This window comes from Zosterops lateralis (assembly GCF_965231275.1).
Source record: "Zosterops lateralis genome assembly, chromosome: 1".
Taxonomy (NCBI): Eukaryota; Metazoa; Chordata; class Aves; order Passeriformes; family Zosteropidae; genus Zosterops; species Zosterops lateralis.
This window is the reverse complement of record NC_139762.1, coordinates 28,501,560-28,525,383: the sequence shown is the minus strand read 5'-3', so window position 1 is coordinate 28,525,383 and position 23,824 is coordinate 28,501,560. Positions and strand designations below refer to the sequence as shown.

The 23,824-nt window shown below is 36.2% G+C and overlaps 1 protein-coding gene across 1 annotated transcript in view; it reads left to right on the top strand.

Annotated features, from left to right (window-relative positions):
- THSD7A (thrombospondin type 1 domain containing 7A) overlaps positions 1-23,824 on the top strand; it is a 282,091-nt gene that overhangs the window by 209,398 nt on the left and 48,869 nt on the right. The window contains exons 9-13 of the mRNA XM_083855180.1: positions 322-513; positions 8,867-9,101; positions 12,113-12,228; positions 14,316-14,448; positions 16,338-16,441. Of these exons, the coding sequence (XP_083711306.1) occupies positions 322-513; positions 8,867-9,101; positions 12,113-12,228; positions 14,316-14,448; positions 16,338-16,441 (780 nt within the window). The remainder of the gene's footprint in view (positions 1-321; positions 514-8,866; positions 9,102-12,112; positions 12,229-14,315; positions 14,449-16,337; positions 16,442-23,824) is intronic.

Sequence of the window (23,824 nt, the reverse complement as noted above, 5' to 3'; positions counted from 1 at the left end):
CACATACACAATTTTCCATAGGTGTGTTATATACTCACATTTGGATTTTGTGTGGGATCAAGTATGTATTACAAAACAAAAGCCTAAGGACCACCCAGGCTGGCATTCATTTCACAAGAATATCGAATCAACTTAGGTTCAAGTATGCTCTTCTAGAATCGAGGCAGAGGAGACAAGTAATAAAAAAATCTATTTACCTTGTTTATACAGAAGAACAGAATCTAATTTATTTGTGTGCCCATCTGGACTAGATTGCTCATTTTAAGTTAATTTAGCAAATGATAGACTGCTGCTGGTCTTTTTTTTTTTTTTTTTTCCCAGGAGAAGAGGTTGACAGGCAGCTGTGTAGAGATGCCATCTACCCCATCCCGGTGGTGTGCGAGGCGCCGTGCCCCAAGGACTGTGTGCTCAGCATGTGGTCTGCCTGGTCCTCCTGCTCCCACACCTGCTCTGGAAAAACCACAGAAGGGAGGCAGCTGCGTGCCCGCTCCATCCTGGCCTATGCAGGTGAAGGTAAGGGCTCACACTCTTTGGATTGTGGATTGTTGGATTGTGAAGCCTCAGCTGCCTTTGTCACGTCAAAGTAATTTCTTGATTGACAGGAACAAAATATTAGGTCACGTTGGTCGGTTTTTAAATATAGCAAAATTGTTTAAATAGTTGTCTTATATTTACTCCTGGTACCTTGAAGCTGCTTTAAAGAGGGTTTATTTTGCTCATTTCAGTTAATGTCACTATATTTTTATTAGTGTGCTTAATGCGTTGTTTCCATTTCAGGTATATGATTTTCTTGTTTTCATTAAAGTTAAACAAGACAAATGGTTCATCCAATACAGATTAGCAACCCTAATTTATATCCAATTTGGCAAGATATAAGTATTCTGAATGCTGAAAAGATGAGAATTTTAATGGTTCAGATGTTAGCAAAAGGGTTTTGTAGTTTCTTTTCTCTAATTGGTATCTTTTGTTACCCCACTAACATTGTTATTCATAGCAAGTTTGGGTTTTGCCCTGCCAGTCTTCACTCGTGAATGGTTTCCATTTGTTCAAGTGATCCTTGTGCAGTGTCTGCAACATATGTAAAGAGAAGACATAGCTGGAATACAAAGGAGAAGACAAAACAGGTTTTAGATACAGGTTCTTGGCTATTCTCTGATGATTTTCCATGGTTCCTACAGCTCTTTTTGTTTTGGTTTTAAGTATTTGGAGGGATGGGAGAGTTATAGAAAAAATATATTCTGTATATAACATGGCTCAAAAATGAACATGTCAGGTGTCCATGGTCCAGCTGATAAACACCAGGACCCAGGAGACGTAGTCAGCAAAGAGTTGTTGGAAGATGTTCACTGACATGTATTACTGGCAGAAAAGTTAAATGCCTCAATATAAAAGGATTGCACATGTGTTAGTTCTTCTTTTAAACTGTTAAGCATTTTATTACTTTATCTTAAGATCAAATTTAACTGAAAAGTGAAAGCTGCAAGGAAGCAGTAAAACAGAATAGATGTACACTTTTCTTTTTGCAGACACAGCTAACATTGCTAAAAGTGTACTGTGTATTTAACAGAATTTGGCTGATTGTAAAAAATAAATATAGCAGAGCGCTTTCAACCTTTTCTCTGAAAGGAGCATTTGCTAGAAATGTAAGTGGCAATCAGAACTGTTATAGTAGGTGATTCAAATCATAAATTACTTAGCTGGATCTTTGTAACAAAGCAGAAACACTTTTAAAATTATAAAATAATTGGGTCTATGGTGTCCCTTTTTTTTTTTTATAGTGTATTGAACAGACTCATTTTAGGAGAAACACAGAGCCATATAATTAAAATAAACATATATTCTGTGCTTCTTGCTTGTCCATGTAGGTCAAGACAATAGATTTTCTATATAATTTTGTAATTTTACTGGAGACAAGCATGTCACAGAAGTCAAAACCTGAATTACTGAAAAAAAAATTCCACTTTCTTATACTTAATCTTAAAAAAATACTCCATATTCTGCCTTTATCGTTAATACAACCTAGGTTAATTTACAAGGCTGCAGATGCAGCAAAGCTGTTCAGCATCACCTGGATTTTGGGTATGTAAAATTTTATTAATGTTTGTTGTGCAGTGATCAGAATCAGCAGAGAGTGATCACAAAGACAGACAGATCTCAAACTGCAGGCTGTAGGGAAGAAATCCTTAAAGGCTGAGAAAGCTAAGTTGTCACCTGAGTGTTGTAGTGCTTCAGTTTTGCTCAAATCCTGGCTTCTTTCCCACTGTTTCAGATGAGGTTATTCTGTGCTTTTTTAAAGGATACAAGCTGATAGGTATACCCAACTTACCCAGGACTGCACTCACACCTTGATCAGATCTCTTCAGTACTGTGCTCCTTTGCACTCTGTAAAAACTCTAGAGAATGAAAATAAATAAATAAATGAAAGAACCTTCTAAGACTTAGGGTATTTTTACAACTCTATCTGGAAGGTACTTTTCACGTTTTCTTGTATTATATTAAAAAATGTATCAGTTTAACTTTTATTTTTTATGCTTCAGTTGAATTAGAGTTATTGTCATCTTTCTCCTCCTATTATGCTCCTGTTGTGCCTCCTAGTTGTTTGTTCTGTGACAAATAACTGAATGACTTTTTACCTCCAGAATTCCATGACTGAGATCAGCTATGTTACCAAAACATAAAATACTGGGTGCTGGGAGTTAATTTCTTGTTCTAGAAGCACAGAATATATTCCCATATTTGAACATCTGTATTCCACTGATATAAAAGGAAGCTTCACATGAACATTTTTTGGAAAACATATGGTTCTCAGTTCTAAATAGAACTTAGAAAAAATGCACAGAACTGTAGATGAAAGCTCTATAAGCATCATGTATAACTAAAAGTTCCAAGTCCCATAAATGTAAGACAAATATTTCCATTTTCACATTAAAGGTGAGTTCTGAAAGCATCTATCAGTTCTGTTCAGGTGAACAGTCACACAAGTTTTCTTTTGGATTTTGAACCTGTTCTTGAGCTGTTGGTATAGACCAGGCTAGGTAAGCTATTCCATAGTAATTTCTGTGTCATGTTGCCATGAGTTTTTACTCAAAACACAATAGGACAAATATACTGTACATAAATATATACTATTCCTATTATATATCAAGACTGGATATTCATTAAAGAAAAAATATGTAAGACTGTTGTAAGTCCATAAATAAGGCTGAATTTGTATTCTAAGATGACATAAGGAGTCCATGTGTGAGTCCTTGATCACACACATCCTCCTGCTAGTCATTCAGTCCACAAGCCTAGAAAGATCAAAGCATTGCAGGCATTACACACACAATGAATACTGCAGACCATCAAAGTATTTGATACATTTAATTCTTGCTCATTTGGGTACTTAAACATGAACACACACACACACCACCCCCTCCCCCCTCCAGAATTTTTGAGGATCTATAGATACATGTGAAATGGATTTTTTAAATCTGGCACTCGGATGGCTTTTTCTCAAGTATTTCAAGTGTTGTCTGTGATGGTTCAGTTTCTCTCCTCTGGACTAAAAACCACTATGTTCTGCCTTTTTTCTTGTTAATATTGGCATATAACTGTCTGTAATAGAGCGATGTCATTTCACACTTACGAATGGTTTTTCCCCCTCTTATTACCTCTGCTTATCTCTGCTGCTGAATTGGTTTGAAGGAACCATCAAGTTAACATGACTGGTCACCAAGAAACAGCCACAATCTAACAATTTTTATTTTTTTAATGACTTAGAATAGGAATAATTCAGTATTATTGTAAGTGTTCCTCAGTGTAAAGAATAGGTTCACAGGAAAAATATAAGCTATATGTAAATTACAACAGTGACAGTTTTCTAATGAGCTCTGGGATACCGACTGCCCCTCCTGCACCACACTGTGATCTACTTGAGCCAGGAGCTGACCTCAGTTGTAAACCCTCTCATCATCATTTCTTCATTCCAAACAGGACCCTTTTGGTGAGGTCAAACCACACACGCTGCAGAGCCTCAAGCGCGGTGTGGTCATGCACATCTGGGGTGGGCTTATTTACTTGCATTCAGTGGAGAGAAAAGAGTCTCTTCACAAGATAAAGACTTACTGTGCTTTGTGAGATGACTCCATGTGGAAATGAGTGTCACAATAACCATTTTTGATATTTTTTCTGGGATCATTGTCCTCAGCTTGAAGGTTTGAAAGGCAAAGCAATTTATAAATTTGCCTGTCTGTGAGACTGCCTATAGTGTTAGCTCATTTATATCACTGTCAAATATATCTTCATGCTACAGTAAGAAGCTCGGAAAAGTCAGTGTCTGAAAATATAAAATGACAGCAAAGGACATAGTGATGTTACCTGGTACATCATATAGCTGTTCTGCATAAATCTAGTAAGGTGTCATGCACAGCTCAGCCTATCTCTTGAATGCAGGGCGTGTCTACTTTTGGTTTATATTCTGTTTAATATTTCTGTTCTTTTTTTTTATTCCCTGCTTACAATAAAAGTTATATTATTAGTAGTGTGCACTAAGACTGTTTCACATTACTGCTGGACCTGAGACTAAAAAGTCCTAAATTAATCTTAGATTTTCAGTAAGTAATATATATAGATTGATTCTGTATTGATTATACACTTCCGTAGAGTGACACTGGCAAATTGGTGCAATACTACATAACACTAAAGTTGTAGATACATCCTAAGTTTTGTCAGTAAAACCAGTTTTGGAAAATTAAAGATTTAACACCCCACCTCCTCAAAAAACCACAAACCAAAACCAAAAAACCAAAAGTTGAATGCAAAGAGTAAAATAATCTGACTTAAAAGCTTAATTTATTAAAATGAGAGGGCAGGGAAAGGTTTTTTTAAGTCTTCTTTTAGGGCAGGGATGCATATGTGTGGCAGTGCTATAGTATGGGTGTTATGTGCTCATAGATTAGCAAAGTGTAATGCCAGAAGGACTATTTTGCATGACCATATGACACAGAGTGCTAAACATCACAGTTAGATGGTATAGAATATCAGTTGTCCAGCTCATCAAATATTCTGTTTGACAGACCAGCAGATCTTCCCTTTCATCTGTCTGCAAGACTGATTTATTGAATATGTAAGAAATAGCTGGATCAAAGGAGTTTCTTCTCAATACTTAGAAACTATTGTTTATATGCTTTAAAATTTTATTCCTGTTAAATTCCAGTACAGTTTGACTTCATAGTTGCAAACAAGAAGTTATGTTTAGACTTTTTTAATGTATTTACTCTTCCTACACTTACTGAGTTTGTTTTTAATTTTTGTATTTTCCTGGCTTGACATAACAGGGCTTGGTAATTAAATCTGAAAGCAAAGAATTGAGTAATTGTTTCAGCAGCAAATTGCTCATTCACAAAAGAATAAGTTTTGGAGAACATGAGGTTTTTCATGAAACAGGAATATGAAAAAATTCACTTTATTTTAGAACTGTGCAACTTGAATTTTCAGGCAAGAATTACTAAGTGACTTGACACCTGTGTGAGAAAGGTGAGCCAGGGCAGGTATGTTTCTGTGCTTCTTTTGCTCATCAACTCAGATTGCTGACTGTACTGAGGGTTCAGGGGTTCATATTCTATCCTGGAAAAGACTTGAGGACAGACCTCACATTTGCCATGGGTCCACCCTGCATCCTGACCTGTTGTGTATTTTGGACAGGTCTGCTTGGTTTGTGTAACTGATGTAAACCAGGGGAGGGAGCATCAATGTTTGCAGAACAGGAACAGTCTTGGTTCTGGATGTGTCTGCAGGAAGTGCAGCTGCCTTGAGAAGTGCCTGCCTCATCCCTACAGCAAAGAAAAAAGGAGTAACACTCATTGCACTCACTACAATACAAGGGACATTTCAGTCACATCTGTTTTCTCAAACTTCAAGATTATTCCAGCTGTTTTGAAATATATTTATAAAACTGTATGCATTTGCAAAAGCACATGATATCAAAAGGATAAATTAAAATGATTCTAAATGCTTTAAAAAATGTTTAGTGTTTTGAAATTTGAAAGTTATCAAGTCAATGCCATAAAAAAAAAAAGATTTGTAAAATCTAATCACTGAACATCCTACAGCAAGGTGTTGTACCCATTAGCAGCTCCAAATCAGGCAGAATAGCAATCTAAGTGTATGACAATTCTGTCAGCTATTTTATAAGCAATATGCAAGTCCCTCTGAAATGCCAGTTTTTCACTTCCAAGTCTACTTTGCTTAAAAATCCAAACCAATGCTATATGTTTCAGTTCCAGCTTGGGTTTTTTTATCCTTGAAATTATGATTTTTACTACTGCCAAGCAGTTATTTATTGTCATTTGATCATGCATTATTAAAGGATATGTTTATTATTGCATGTCCCTTTTCCCTATATTCTGATGAATTCAAATGTCTATTTTATTTTTTTTCTGTGATACTCATTATTTTTTTGTTCCTGTCAAACCTATCTTCTACTGGGGATATCTTCATAAAGTTGTTACCCCTACAGAGATGTTGTAAAGGTCATCTCTAACTGTCAGTTTTCCAACCCCTTTTGCATTTTCTGTACCTAGTTAAATTTGAGGAAGTACAAGAGAATGCTATTTTCTTGGAAAGAATGGACCATTGATTTTTATTTTAATAGTATTATTTCCACATTTTTTTCAGTCTTTGAGAGTTTTTTTAAACTCCTAGTTTAATTTGAACAGAACTGGATTCCCACTGAGCTGCAGACATTCATACCCCAATGTTTTTCATTTACAAGTCAATGTCAATCTCATTTTTCCCCTGAATACATATTCTTGCATAGCTGCTGAAACTGAACCTAAGTTGTCACTCTTTTCTCAAATGTCTTAGGAACTGGTGCCTGTGTTGTTAAATTCTGGGAAAATATTTTTTCACACACACACCTCCTTTAATTTTTGGATTTCATTGAATATTTCCCTTGTGCTTTATCTTGAGCTAATATCAGATGAAAATAATTAATTAATTAACCTTCCCTATATCTCTTAACTTTTCCTTATTTAACCCTTTTAATGGAGAAACAATTCTAGACTCCTCACATGGATCAATTTTCTCTTTCATGACAAATAATTTGTGACTTCATAATTATTTCGTCTTCAAAATACACTCACTTTCCTAATTTATTTGCTTATATTCCTATCTGCTGATGTTAGCTGATTTTTTTCTTGAAGAATGATGATTACAAAACTTTATCAAACTTATTACATAACCATAATTTTATTTTACTTTTTTAAAAAATTTCCTTTTTTAAGAGAACACGAGTGGCATGTTGTTTTTATGCTCTGCACATTGACGTATATTTTAAGCAATTCTGATAGACTTGAGTTGCATCTATTCTGAACCAGAAAAAAAATCAAGTTATCCTTTAATTAGATTCACATATTTGTAGGTTTTTCTAATCCCCCTTTTCAAAATTTAAGATTAGCTAGTCTGTGGCATGACATCTCAACTGTTACGATGTTTGCTGTTGCATGGTTAAATCAACATTTTTAGAAAAAAGCTAGAAATTAAAAGTATTCCTAGAGAAATAAATTGAGAATAATGATTTTATCTTGTGTTTTCATTAGAATGAACCTTTTCTCATGTTTGCTGCAGATCTAGACCATACAGAACAACTTAGGGTATAAAATACTTTTATACTGGTTACTTGACTTTCTTGTGTTGGATCATTTGAGGCATCCATTGTTTCTTTGATTACATTTACTTTTTTTGTCCAATTTCAGCAATGAGTGCTTAAAACTCCTTCCCTCCTGCATAGCTGTAGAGCCAGCTTCAGGCTGCCAACCTGAACTTCAGTGCTGAGATAAAAAGAATAATATACTCTACAACATGCATTTGGTGTGAGCATGCATTTTAGTTTTGTTTTTAGAGAAAAGTCATATGGATCATCAGCATTAACTAATAAAAAGCTTCTCTTTCAATTATCTTTCTTACTTTTCTTGTCTTTTAGGAGAGGCTAAAATGTTGCTTAGATTTTTTGCTGCCTTTCCATCAGTTGGAGATAGGAGTCCCATTGTTCCAGAACCTTAAACCCAGATTCTGTGTGCCTAGTACAGATATTAAGCAGACATAATGTCTGCTCACAGGGCTGGACATTGAATAGCCTGGGATCAGCTCTGGTAGGAAAGACCTCTTCGTTTCTATTTGAGGACTGAGAGGCCAAAATAGTTTTGAAGTGCTTTAATATAATAAACTGAACATACTGTCTGAAATCAAACACAGCAAAGATAGCATCATCTGAGCTGTTCTTCACAATCATTGACACTTGATTGCATTTAAACCTTAAGCTGCAATAGGCTTTGTTATCTTAATCTGGACCTGAAATTGCTAGCTGTGCCATCCTCTTTGGTTTTCACAACATGGATAAACATCCACTGGGAGCTAGACAAGAGCTCCAAAAATCCTTTTAAATGACCTGTGAATTAGACATAAAAAGTGGTCTTTACACATGCATAAGTAGAATAATTAACCATTTTTTTTCTGCCTAGAGCTTTCATACATCCTTATGTAATCTCTTGCAGTCTCTTCTAGAGAACACTTAAACAATAAGGCTGTAGATTACTCCAAGCACATTTGTGTGTTATAGAAATTATGATTATGTTGTTATCCTTTTGGTAAGGACTTACATACTGTCCATGATCACTGTGTGGCTTGTTGACTGAAATTTGTCAAAGTCGCTATTGGGCATATCAAGAGGAGGAGAAAGGAACAGAATTTCTTTAATATAATCAAACTGATAATATATAACTGAGAAAATTTCAAAGTGAGTTTCCAGTATGTGCTTTTTTTAAATAAAAAAAAAAATAAATCTCCTTCCAGTGAATGATCTTTTGCCCTCTTTTAATTGTTCCAGGAGGAGTACAGTGCCCAAACAGTAGTGCCCTGCAGGAAACACGCAGCTGCAATGAGCACTCTTGCACTGTCTATCACTGGCAGACTGGCCCGTGGGGACAGTGCATAGAGGACACATCTGTCTCTGCTTTCAACTCCTCTGCCAACTGGAATGGGGAGGCCACCTGTTCCGTGGGGATGCAGACAAGAAAGGTCATCTGTGTGAGAGTCAACGTGGGACAAGTAGGCCCAAAAAAGTAAAGATCTTTAAAAATATCTTGCTGCTGTAATTATGTTTGGATTTTACTGCTTTGTATTTTTTTTACCAATGGCTACTTGCAAAGGCAAAAAGACCATATTTTTTTGTGTTCTCACAAGGGAACATATCATCTTCTAAAAATACAAAACTGGCACAACAGGAAGACCAGATAATACCTTTCACACGATGGATGAGAAATGAATAGTATTTACAGTGGTTGTAGTATTTTAAAGGGTAGTATTTACAGTGGTGATTCTGCTGACAGCTGAGTAAACTCAGTTGGCTCCTTGCCACCATCAGGTTGAGTCACAATAAAATGGAGTATGTGTGTGACATGCAGAGCAGCACCATTTCCAGGATCCTTGTGTTGCCTCCAAACAAACAGTGCAGTGTATGGATTAGTGCAGTTCCACTCAAAAATAGTGATATGAATCTAAATACAGTAAAGTTTTTCTCAGAACCACACCAAGGAACTGTAGCATAGTGGAAACTGACATGTCATTTATTTGAAACATTAGTTTAAGCTTTAGCTTGACAAACATTGTGATTTTTTTCCCATTTATGTGGGTTTTTTAAAGTTATTCCTTTGGCCCAATGATTTGGGTTTACAGTTTAATGTGTGACCAGGGTTAAATACAGATTAGCTGCGAGTAAAATGCATTTGATAATATCTTTGTGGGGATTGGCAGTCTGTAAATATATCCCACTTAGAACAAATCCAAAACTCTAAGAACTGATAGCAAAGGTCATTTAGAAAGTTCATGAGGGAGCTATTTTCATGCTAAATATTTGCTTGATGCCTGTCATTTGTTGTTCCATTCTGCAGTAGATTTAAGCCTAATTTACTTTAAATGGAAATATGGGGAGTAATGTCTGCACATTCAGTAATCTAAATTGTTGTGTATCTGTATTAAGTTGCTGTTCTATTTAGTCATGATACCATTATCTTTTGTTTGGTACATTTACATAAAAAAACCCGCAAACCTCTAATGATTTATCATCCTTTTTTAAATTTACTGTAAATGCCTCTACCTTTGATTTGATGTTGAATTCTGAGAGGAGGACTGTTTTATTCTTTCATAAATGAATCATGTGAAATGTAAAAAGGTCTTGCTTGGTCCTTCAAATTGCCACATCAAAATCACTGAATCGTTTATAAAGACCCAGACATTTAACATGAAAATGTAAATAGGAACCTTGTTTTAAACTCCCCTTAATAAAAAGGATTACTGTGGTATGATACAATCAATATTATTGGCCTTATCTGCCTCACAAGTTACAGACTCCAGCATGTATCTTTTCTGTTTAATTTGACCTTGAGTAAGGACTGCAAAAAAAAATCAATACTTTGTTTTAAGCCATATATAGTAAATACAAACAATATAAAGCATAGAAATGGTGTTCTAATTGAACTAATTGTCTTGCCTAAGTATCTGAAGAGGAATTGTAGTGTTTAGTGCTCCTGAAAGATGAAGCCCTCAGTGAAATGGTGAATGTGTATATTTCAGACTGTTTTGTACGCTTATCATTTCTCCTGTTTTTAAAGGGAAAAGCCAATGCAATGAAAGACATTAGTAAGCCAATGTTTTTCAGAAACATTTTTTATTTTAACCTTAAAGAAAATTTCTGATAACATCATTAATATATGTGATTGGTAGCAGAAGGGTTTTTAAAGTGTATCTGATCATATCTATATCTTGTATATAGAATCTGATTTTATGAATCGCATAGAACCAAGGCACAAGTTGACTTAAAATTGTAGAGAGAACTTATGGAGAAGTCATAGAGATTTGTGTTGCTATAGCTATATTATTTCATGTTTTTTCACATTGGTGGGAGTGGAGAAGAGAGCAAGGGCAGGGATCCCATTTTAAGAGGGCACCAAGGAAGTGGTGCTGGTTCATTGTAATTTATCATATACTGAGAAGAATATGTGAATTGACAGGAAAATGCAGAGACAACTGATGGAAAGCATGCACAAGCAGGTATTATTGTTGAAGAGTATGTTTCTGTAAAGCTGCAAATCAGTTTTTGCCCTCCTCCCATTGCACAGGCATACTTCTCTGCTGACCATGAAGACTAGATTTTCTTGATTTACCATTAGACTTGCCTCTCCCACCTCCCTATTCCCAGTTGTCCAGCACGGAAAAGAGGAAAACCTAGTCATAGTAATGTTTTTCTGTAATGATCCAAAAGCTCCCAAATATGGATGTGATGTTTTTCTTACATCTTTGCATATTCTTCAGACAGTCCACAGTCTGTATGTTTTTAGAATAGTAGTAATTTTGAAATTATTTAAATATTTTCATTACTTCTGCAAGAGTTATTGTGCCATTCTAAAGCAAGTATTGTGGCATAGAGAGTTGTTTTTCCTTGATGAAAAAAGACTTTCCTTGATGAATCCCCACAGAATGGGGAAAATGACCTGGGTAATGAGTCCCATATGTGGCAGTCCAATAATCCTTTTTATATGCTGATCAAGCCTCTTCCTAAAACCAGTAAGGTTTTCTGCCTTTTCTGACAGTCTTTCTCAGTCTCATTGATCTGGCAGTTTAAAATCCTTTTTTAGTTTCTCTCATAATCACAGTCAGCTTATACCTATTTGTTCCTGGGTTAGCAGTGTTATTTATTTTATATATGCCTCCTTCCATAGTTTATATTTATGATAAAGTGATGAGACCTGAAAATGTACTTTACTAAGCTTAATGAGATGGCTTTTCTTCATAATAATGTGAAAGCTTGAAAATAACCCTAAAAATACATAGTCTAGCATGGTGAGTGAGGGATGATGATTTAAATCCTGAGGTGCAATATACAGCACATATGGTTTGCTTTCACCACATGTATTTAATTGCTACTAGTTTTTATATCTGTGCTCCATCCTGGTGAATTCTGGGCAACAAGCACTGTCCTCATGTGCCTGCAGGCATTCAGTATCTCACATGATTCACTACTTCATTGCAGAGTGATGGTTTATTTGATAATGCTTCTTTGTAATTTTTTTGTTAGATGCCCTGAAAGCCTTCGACCTGAAACTGTGAGACCTTGTCTACTTCCCTGTAGGAAGGATTGTATTGTCACTCCATTCAGTGACTGGACAGCGTGTCCTTCTTCATGTCAAGAAGGTAATTTTGGACATAGAGTTTTTGCTGAAAAGAATAGTTATTTCTATCCATTTTCTATATGCATCTGTTTGGATTTTTTCCCACATTTTGCCTAATGTTACAAACTCCCATTTCCATCTTACACCGATAAAGAGATAACTACTTACAGGGTAGACACATAGCTTTTATCATCAGCTTGACATCTCAACATCAATACTCATAAAATATTTTTATTTTAATAGTCACATTATAAAATGGACAGTTTTGGGGTTTGCAAATACCTAAGTTGATGCTGTTTGCTCATCAGGAAAACCTAAGTCTTTATATCCAAGAAGATAAGTATATAACTAAGTAGATATTCTGTTGTATATAATTTTTTTCTGGCTGCTTCTACTCCAAGGAAAATTGAAGGAGAGTTAATAAAAATCAACAGACTTTACAGTGATGTGAATGGCCTGAATTAAACATAAAATCCAACACCATTTTAATACACTTGGAAAATCTCTTTAAAACAGTGCAGGTCTACCCTGAATTTTTATTACATTGTAATCACACATGAAGTTAGTGTAATGACAGGCTTAATATTAGCCGCATTTTATGTTTGTTTTTTTTTTTCTCTTCTTGAGCTTAATATGAGGCTTTTTTCTAATATATATTATTACAGATAGTCTCTGTAATAGTCCCTGTTCCACAGGGTGCTAATCTCTGTGTGGGACATGATGATTGTTCACAGCTACCACATTGTCAGAATGTAAAAGATTTAGTTACAAGAAACATACAGACTTGGGCTGTCATGGCCAATTTTTTATGCTTGATAAAGGACACAAACATAAAGGCATTTTACAGTAATTCCTATCAGTGTTTAATGCATTCTAACAAATGAAAAAAGGGTTTAGGAGGACTAAATTCATAACCTTTGAAAAAGAACAGGGAATTGAATCCATAAAATCTAAGTCTATGAAATAGATATTAGCTATTATATATGTGTTATTTAGAGCAATATTCTTCTTTCTGAAATATTTTTGTTGGAGGAGATCATATTGGGCAAAATGCCATCCTTTTCTGTTCCCATTTCTGTGGGTTTTAAGAAAGTTCTTGATGCAATGAGCATATCTTCATAAATATTTACCATGAACTATTGTGCAGGCTTCTATAAAACAGTTTGTGAACTACAGGTGTTTTGTCTATTCAGTGAGTCAAACTCTCTTTATACTACAAAAACAATTTTTATTTCACGGGGTTTACCCATTTGTGCCAGCAAGCAGGTCAGTAGCTTTGCTGGGCTGCACGTCTGTCTTGCCCCTGTGCCAGCTCCTGGCATCTCCTGGAGCTGTTTGACTCGGGAGTGAAGGGTTTCCTCTGTGCTGAAGAGTGGCCAGGTGGTGGAGAGCCACCGCCGGGATTCTCCTACTGCTCACTCCTAATTACAATGGCTTGGCCGTGGTCCAGCACACGTCTGTGATCAGACAAGCTGCAGCTGCTGTAATAACCCACCCAAAGCTGATATCAGCCCAGTCAGCCAAATGTCCGCTCTACTGCTCTCCGTGAAAAAAATAAAAACCCTCCAAGATTTTTGCCTAACATAGGCATGGCTGTGGAACTAATACAGATCTGTACCTTTTCTCTTAATTTTCTACCTGAAGAACCGATACCTGAAGATGACTGAAATCAAAATTCCTACAGAAACTATTTACTGTTTATCACTAATAATGGATGGACATAATAATTAAAAACTGCAAACTGTAAAGGAATTCTAGAGTGGAATTTCTGTCTCTGGTTTTAAATGCAAATGATAAAGGCAAGATTACACCTTCAAACTGTAAAGCATAGCAGCAAACTGAGCTGGTTTAATTTTTGTTCTCTTGAATTGTTTATTAATTTCAGCTGTATTTTCATTTGTTCAGTATTGCCGGTATTGCCTTCTGTTTAGTTCTGCTTTCTGGCCTTGAGCTGAAATTGAAGTGTTTTTTCTATTAGGCTTAATTTTTCTGCTTATGGGCAAAATAGCGTGTCAATATTATGGCAGTTGGTTCAAAAACCTTGTTTTCACCCAAATTATTTTCAACCCTAAGTAGAGCAGTAGAAACCAGCTATTCTACTCTTTGCAGGGGGTGACACAGTAAGGAAGCAGTCCCGTCACCGAGTCATCATCCAGCTCCCTGCCAATGGTGGTCGGGAGTGCCCAGACTCTTTGTTTGAGGAAAGGGAATGTGAAGCTTCTCCTGTCTGTCATAGCTACAGGTATGTGAGACAATCAACCAGAAACAGCTCAGACATCATATTTAAACTTGTACTACCTCTAGAGCTTGCTGAATTCCATTTCTTAGCCCTAGTTGTTTTTCTAACATGTACTATTTAGAAAAATAGGATACACATCTGAATCAAGGTTTCATAAGAGATATGTAGACTCAGTTTGGCCTATAGGGAATCATTGGTTCATTTTGTTCCAGTTCCTTGGCAAGAACATTGCAATGACTAAAAATTACTTTCCAGAATAAATTTTTCCTAGAAACTGTTTTGATATTCTAAACATGTAAAGCAAATCTCTCTGAAATATCCAAAGTGCTGAACTTCAAGCTTATGTGTTTAGGAGAGCTGATTTCTGGTTCCACACTGTTCAACCTACCATATCCTTCATTTTTCTGTCCCTATAAGCCCTGAGACAGTCCAGAGCTGAAGATATCCCCCATATGCCCTGTGTCCTCTTTATTGCCCTGATCTTCACCACAGAATGTTGAGGACTATTCCAGAAGGTGGAACTATTTTTGCTTAAGGAAATATTTGGGTAGTTCTGTAACATCTAAATGAGTGCGTGGGAAGGTCTAGACATGCAATAAGATCTTGTTGATGGAGTCAAAGTTTAGAAAATTCTGATGCCATAGTTAGATTTACTTGACAATAAAACATATTTCTTTTTGTTTTATGAATAATAATTCCCATGAAACTACTGTCTTTTGCAGAGGTGCAAACAGAATTTAAGCTTAGTTTAATGAAAAGAAATTGAAATTAAGGAAATGTGTTGCTTTCACCATCTCATAGGAACTATCATTGCAAATTCATTAGGAGATAACACTCTAGGCAACTAAAAGATATGAAAAGATTGAAAAGGGCATTTGGAAGCTACCAAAATCAGTCCTCTGAACACCAGACAAATGGAACTCAAGAACTTTCTATTGTCAAAATGAGAGTTAGAGTCTTATCTTTTGAAATGCTGGTTGCTCCTCGTCTCTTTAATATCTTCAGTATCTGAGCTGCATGATGATGTGCTGAGTATAAGAAAGAAGAGTTGCTAGAGAGTGGTAGATGAGGTCATTTTATTTCATGACACGAACTAATACTAAACACATGTTCCATATATTTCCTTTAGCATCTTTCTGACCTGCACACATGCTGCGACAGATGGACTCACACACTCAGCTGGCTCGTGCCTTAGTTAGTTGCTGTCCCATAGAGGCAGGTTGCAATGAAACTCGAGGTGCAAAACCATTGAAATAGTTTAAAACATGCAAACTGCTGATGGCTGGAGCTGTGGACAACTGTGGATTATTTTAGAGTTGTGACAACAAACAGACTTGCCTGGATTTGTTATATTCGAGGGCTGGGGTACTCTGCAGCACTAGCAGGGAACTTTTACAAAGTTTCATAGTAATAATGATATTATTGTTATTGACGGCTTTTTGCAAGTTCTTTTTCTTTGTGTTTTATTTTTGGTATGGTGGACCCATTGTGTTGGTTTTCTTGGCTGGCCCCACATTTGTAAGGTGTTGCTACTCAGCCACCCAAGATCCCAGGAATTTCCTGAGGCACCCTTGCAATCACTCAAGCCCACCATCCCAATGCTTTTCTGCAGCTACCTTTCCTTTCTGTTTCTTATTTCTCCTTTTTTCTTTCTACCTTTGCTTCCTCGTTTCTTCCATGTGTTCTTAGTGGCCTCATCCTAAAAGAAGAAAAAACTTAACAGAATGGAGATAAGTTTATGATACAGTTACTGGTTCTTTTGTGAATTGCCTGGGACCAGTTAGTAAAAACAAGCAACAGCTTATGGTGATTTATAACACTGTCTAGCACTTGTACTGCCTGAGGTTTGATGGCTACGAGGTTTAGATGGATTGCTTCTCCTCTCATTTCAGGTGGAAGACACACAAATGGCGCAGGTGCCAGCTGGTACCGTGGTACGTGCGCCAAGACAGTCCAGGAGCACAGGAGACTTGTGGACCTGGGCTACAAGCAAGAGGTTAGACCCTTTGTTTCTGTCATTTATTCCTCAGAAACCTGTAGATGCACTGGTCTGGGAAATGCCTCACATTTTAGTCCTTGTAACCTAACATTCATTTAATCTATCTTTATGTGCACCAGCAAAGGAAAACACTGAAAGTGCTCTGGGCCATGTCTCAGTATGTTTGTAGTCTCTGCCAATGTGGAGATCCTACAGCCTCCTCTGGAACTTGCTCCCTGATGTAATTTGTGTGTGTGACCCCCCTATCCTTTCACTGCATATCTCTGAGAACATTCTAGCTATTTCTACTCTATATTCTCAAATTAAGGTAGTTACAAAGAACAATGGGAGCATGAGAGATGCATGACTTTGCATTTACACTGTTAAAGTTCAGTGCCAGCCCATTTCTCCAGGCTGTCAAGGTCCTTTGAATGGCAGTCCTTCCAGGTAGGTACTGACTGCTCAAACAGCCATTGTCCTCCAACTTGCTGAGCATGCTTCCTGTACAGGTCGTTAAAGAGACTAAACAGAGCTGTGCCTGGAATTAACCACTGAGGTGAAACAATCTTAACCAGCTGCTGGTTAAGGCTTCTAAACCATTGACCCTTTGAGCCCAATGATCGAGGTATTTTTGCACCATTTCTATTAAATATCAAATAATTTTTACATCCAAATCCAGCTTTGCTGTTCACCTGTCTTCATAGAGAATTTTGTGGCTTTATAAGAATTCTGTATGTGTGACTCTGTTAAATATAGCCAGGATAAGAGCTTTTTAGGTGCATTAAATACATTCAATAGGAAAATAAACACAGTTCCTATTTACTGTGTTACAGTAATTGAATTGCTTTGAACTACTGGTCAACCTTGAATTCCAGGAAGGTTTTTCTCCTTTGTTGTTCCTGAGTGCAAACTTCTATTTGTTAAAGCACTATTGGCTCAGCAGATTGTGCCATTGCCGAGGAAGGACATTGCTAACTGCAGAAGTGAAATGTTCAGGTCATTAACTTCCTTGCACTGTTAAAGGAGGTCATGGTATACTTAAAAGTTATGGAGTAAATCTTAAGCTAGTAGCTCCTACCACTTACTTAGAAAGTGTCACAGGAGATCAATTTAGAGCTTACCACAAAATGAAACCTTAAGGCATTGCCTGCTAATACAAAAGACTTCTGGCTGTGGTAATTATTTCAAAAGTCTATCACAATGGAATCTATTTCTAGCAGCTCTGGAGGATACATTCAGATTACACACTGAGAAAATAAGATTTCTGATTTTGATGTCTTTTTACTATCTGATGGTAGCAATTAGATGTCTTCTGTGCTTGCATGGCAGTACCTAAATCTCTTGACTTTGTCTCAAAGTCAGTTAATAAAGAAAGATAGTTAATAATAGTGTATGGAGATTGGATTTTATTACTCTTTTGTGTCATGAGAGTTCCTTTTTTATTTTCTTAAGTGTAATTCCAAACATGTACAGGGCACACATATATAGAATAATGCATGATTTTGAAATTAATGGCCATGTAGTTTTCATATCTGTTAAAACAGACTGGCAGAATTTCCCTTTGGTACCACATAGAGTTCGATCTTGTGAAAGATGATGTATTCAAGCAGTAATCTTGTTCCCACAAGCAGATAAAATGGAAGTAGCTCTCTAGTGTAATGTGGTCAAGTGGTAGGATGAGTAATCCTTAATTAGGAACCCCTAGAGCAGCTAAGCCTGAAGGAAGCTGGTGTTTTTGATAGAATTATGCGAATGTTTCTGAGATCCATTATTAGAAAGGAAGATCTTTGTTTGTTACTGCTTTTTGTCAGGTGCGTCCCATGTAAAAATTCCATTGTAGAATTCACAGAGCAAATTATTCAAGTTGGAAAATGAAAGTTTATTTGTACTTCAGTCCAGATATCAAAATATGAATCTAAATATTGTTTAGGCTGTTGCAGAGGCGAAAATTAAAGGCATTAAAGACAGAGAGGATTTTGCCCAATATTTTTTTTGCATTTATGTAAGTGATGTAAATTAGCATAAAATGTAAGTGTCCAACTCAGATCTATTATGTATCACATCTCAGTGTTATAATACCTCACAATGTGTTGAGCATATCTTTTACTTTTGTACTCAGTTATATCAACTGATATTCTGTGGGAGATAAACACAGTTGTACAACTTTTCCTTAGACTGACACAAGTAAAATGTTTTCCCTTTACAATGAATATGACTTGGAAATACAAGTTGGTTTTTTGCACAAAAGTAAATTTCACTTTGGAAGACGCACATCTCTAATTCTAGAGATTATCAGCTAAAGTGGTTTTTTTTACTTCACACCCTGGAAAATTGCATTTTGAACATGAATAGTGTGTTTTATTTGGTAATATAATTTATCTCCTACACAGGGCATCAGCAGATTCCCTATCCCCTCTTACCTTTCAAATTCTGCCATCAAAATAGCCATGTGGGAATTGTTAGTGATAGACATTATTTTGTTTGGCCCTCTGCACAAGAGCTGATTTCATGCAAGGTTCTCACTGGAGGGAGGCTGACCTGAATGCAAACATCTACCTGATTGAGCTCTGCCCTGGACAGTAGTAGAAAGATTTTACCAGTTCCTGAAGAAGGACTCCAGAAGAGGTTTTATCTCCTCTCCCTGTTAATTCTTGGCTCTCTCCTGCACACTTGGTTGCTCCTAAATAAAATTCCTACAGGCTGTGGAAAACTCTGCATAATAATAATGTCACTAAAAAATCTGTAATCTAAATCTATAAATAATTTTGTTAATGTTTCTTTTGTGATGTAGATACAGAAAATACTGAGCTACTACTGTGCAACTACTTTTAACCACCCCAAAATTAAAAAATGGTGAAATATGAAAATCCATTTGGTACAACATTCTGGTGCTGCATTTATGATTGCTACTGTAATACAGATATTTTGATCAGTATATTTAATTGTTTATTGGTGAATTCTGTACAAATATTGACCATAATGTGAAAGTTGTTGACATACCAGCATTTCTTTTCCAACTGAGAAAGCTTTCTCTTTCAAGTTTCTGGTGCTCATGAATGCAGAAATCACACATTCATCCATCTGTTTGTGGCAATTTGCTTTTGATGACAAAGCAAAGCAATATTCTTATAGAAGTAATCTCTGCCATTTGGTTTCCCATGCATTGCCTTTTTGTTTTGGTTGATACTCAGTAGAGCAATTCTATTCTTCTATGTGGGAAGAGTTCTGAGTTCCTCTTTTTCAGTGCAAGTGGATGTTGCCATTGCTATCAGCTTGTCCTATTTCTGATCTGATTGCCCATGTACAAACACTGTAACACATAGATAATCAGCAAATGTGTTAAATGAGAAAGTATAGGAATGTACACCAGGGAAAAATGCACATCTGACCATGCATTCATTAGCAGTTTATTTTGAACAAAATAGTCTGCTACTGTTAATATTTTAGTTAGAAAGATAATTAAATCTGATGAGAAAACTAAAAGTTAGAAATTATTAAAAAATACTGGTTTGGTGTTTGATCTTAGGAGTCTGGGAGTAACTAGAGCATATGCATGCCTTGCTTTATATCACAGCTTTACTGTTTACACTTCAATTCTTCAGCTTTTTTATCACGTGTCGTCCTTCTTGGCAAAAGAGATACTTGGGTGAATCATGAAGTTTGCAATTGTGATTCATTGTTAAAGACAGCTTTGTTTCTATCTGTCTTGTATAGTGAAAGCTTTGTTACAAATCATGTCAAATTTAATGAATGTCGCAACACTGTAACTTGGGTCAATACAGAGGAAAAAGAATAAAAGGGCTTGATGGTTTCTGGGTTTTGTTTTAAAAAAAAAGATTTTCTTTAGAAGTATTCTTTAAAAAAATTTGTTAGCTATTCGTGCAAATCATGGGCAAGTATTTATATCTAATTCTAAGCACACTGAAATAGCATTTAATACTGAGCAGCAAATTCATTGCTGTAGTCATGAACTTTATTTGAAGAAGGTCATGACAATTGTATTGAATTCCTATGATGAATGAAAATCTGAATTTGTACCACTGATAAAATGCTTTTTAACAGTGGGTATGCAGGGCAGAAATGTATTACAGAACTGAAGCAACTTAAGACTTCTACCTTTTGTTCAAAATCCACAAGAAGAGATGTTATGTGTGCATCAGCAAGGAGTTTGAAATTTCCTTTTGTCCCTACCTAACAAGAAAAGGAAATACAGAGAAAAGCCATATTTGACTGCAACAACAATTATGTTTATTTTCATAAGCTGTTTCTCAACTAACAAGATTGTTTGATCAGATGTATTGATGTGTCACCTGAAATCCAGGAGAGAGAAGCACAATAGTGGCAAATAAAAATACCCCCTCTCTCCTCCCAAGAAAATAAAAATAAGACAACAGCCACCAGCTAAAAACCAAACAAGAGCATTTACTAACTGCTTAGTAAATCCAAGATACTAAGTTTGAAATTGTGAACAACTTAGGCAGGTATGCATTATGTTATGCTCGTATCTTAAATTAGTCACTCAGCTTCAATGACTTGGGAAGAAACCTAGAAATACAGCTCAAATCCCTTTTGAATTGTACAGGAAAATCTAAGAAAGTTAATAAAACTTGTTTTGCCAGTGGCTCCTGCTGCATCCCAATGGTATTGAAGAGGGCATGTAGCAGATGAGAAGCTCAAGTGCCTGAACTGCAATAACCAAATCACATCATGATGTATATGGATGGATGCACATGGTAAGGGCCATCCCAGTGACCGAAAAGAGATTTGCAGAAGGATGCACAGCCTGCAGTCCTTGCCACCATGAATTTTCCTCAGAGTTTTTTAGGAGGAATGGGATAAAAATTGTGAAATACGTCAGCATATTCTGTAATAGAAAGAGGAAGGTTATTTGTAAATTTAAACAGAAATTAAAGTAACCTGGTTGTCAGAGAAAATACCTGAATCAAGCTATGCTAGATGTCACTGGGAATTGGCCTTTATTAAAGACCTGATCTCAAGCCCTCACTATTCTTCACAGGGTGGGTGTAGTTATTTGAAAGACAGAGGAATGGGAGGAAGCTTCCCAGGATGGCCACAGGCACACAGAGGCCTGGCAGGCTTGTTAGAGCCATGGGGAGGCTTGAAGGCAGAACCAGGGGTCAACAGCTCTTTTCTCACTCCACAGCTAAACAGAGACAGCAGCCTCCCTCTTCAGGCATTGCTTGTGGAGGCAGGGGACTTTGCTGTTCAGGTTGTTTTACGTGCTTATTGAAAGCACAGGGCAGAAGTCAAAATCATGGAGTGCTGCTCTTCATGGAACTATAAACTACTATTTTGATGTCATTGGGACTTAACAGATGAGAGTGCTCTATTGTATGGTTTGTATTTTAGTCACTGCAAAGTACAGTGATCAACTTCAGGAGTCATAAGTAAGAATTTGGACAACTGCTCAAAAGCAGTGTTTACATGAGAAGCTAATTTTTATTTGCAAAAAAAAAAAAAAAAAAAAAAAAAAAAAAAAAAAAAAAAGACACAATTTTCAGACAGATTTGCAGAAATACAATGTTATTGTCTTTGGAACATAAAGAGCACTCAGTCTTGTATTTTCACAATATTGGAGGCATATGCTCCTTCTTAAGATACTTTCTGGTAGGAATATTTGTTGCACTGTGTCTAGTCTGCTGTGTCCCCAAAAAGAAAGAAATAAACATAGATGAAATCATAGCTTAGACAACATGGATAGGAGGCATAAGAAAAGTTAGCATGCTGAAATAATTCTCAATAGAATTGAAAAAGAATATTTTTGTTGAAAATACTTATAAGTTGAAAAAAATATGTCACAAGTGTGTTGCAAAAGAAAGGACAATAGAGAACCTTCCTTTGTAAAGAAATTTTTAGGTATAGGAGTCACTAAATCTCACACCTCAGTGAAATGTCAGTGAAGTATGCTAATCATGGTAGCACTGGAAAGGTTTTTATATAAGCTCACACATGACGTGACTTGCTAAAATACAGTCTCAGTGTTTCATTATGCCAACAAGAAATATATTTACCTGTAGTGTCCTGTGGGGGCTTGGTGGAAACAATGCTATTCGATAAAGTTTTAATTACATCAAAGTCCCTTGTCTATAAAATTTGGACTGCTATTTATTTCACACCTTTCTTTTGGGAGCTAATAGTTGTTAAATACCAGAACAATTTTATAAGTGAATGGTTTTCATGTTAAATTTGATTTTTCTGTTAGCTGTAGTCTTGTTTTATGTTTTCACTTAATAATTACTCTGTTTAATTCAGTACTGGATTTACTTTCCTTTCTTTCCGCTTGCTGCTAATGTCTGTAATAAATATAATGTGGTAGTAGAAGCAAAACAATTAGCCTGGTATGGTATAGCTTTATGGTAGTTGAAGACACTTCTCTGTATAGTCAGTAAATCGTCGATCTCAACAACCTCTACTTAAACAACCATGGGTCTGATCAAAGAGGCAGGGGATGAGTTTGCCAAGATTAGCTTGTGAGTGGAAAAAGTAACTCCTCTAACAGTGAGAACATTTCAGATGTCAAGACAGTTATCTGGCCAAAAGAGTGTATGAATGGAACATATACAGTTGTCAAAATCCCTGCTTCATAATGGAAAAATACCCACTTTTCAGCAGTCATAAGGAGTATAAATCTTTCACATTGATACCTGGGAAATAACAATAGGAAAATGGAATATAGAGCAAATTGTCCAGGTCTTGTCAACTTGAAGTAGCAGGGATAGTTACAGACAGGCACTGTGAAAATTAAGATTCAAGAATTGATTTAGCATGCCAAGAAGTCCTCTAATTTGTGTTGTTATTAAGGTGAAATATTTAGGTCTTGAGAATGAAGGGTTTTCCTGCTTTGATTGCTACAGTACAACTGACAGTTAATCTGGAAAAAAACCAAAGTGTTAATCCTCAGGGGAGCTTTTCACCTGAGTCTGCCTGATGTAAATTAAATGCATTAATATGAGTCTGAAAAAATTTAGGACATAATGTATATCTGCTCGTGGAATAATGTTTTATTACAAAGAAAGATGAAGGAATGAATATTGGTTTTAGAAAAAGACAATTTAGCTAGAAAGAAAGAATGTTCTTTGATGGGCAACATTTATTGTCCTATCCAAGGGCTAGATGGAGAGGCATTATGTAAAATGAGTATTAAACTTTTGAAGAAAGTTATTGGAGGGTATTGCTAATTAGCTGTCTGTCTTTTAGCCCTTGGCTAGCTATAATTTTTACTGCTAAAAATGGTGGCCTGTGTCTCCCTGAGAATGCAGTGAGGATAATGCAATTGGTTTTGCTGATGTGTGCATACTGCAAGGCCAAACTCAAGACAGAGGATTTAGGTTTTGACCTCTGTGAATTTCCACATGGTGAAACTAGTCTGAACTATGTTTT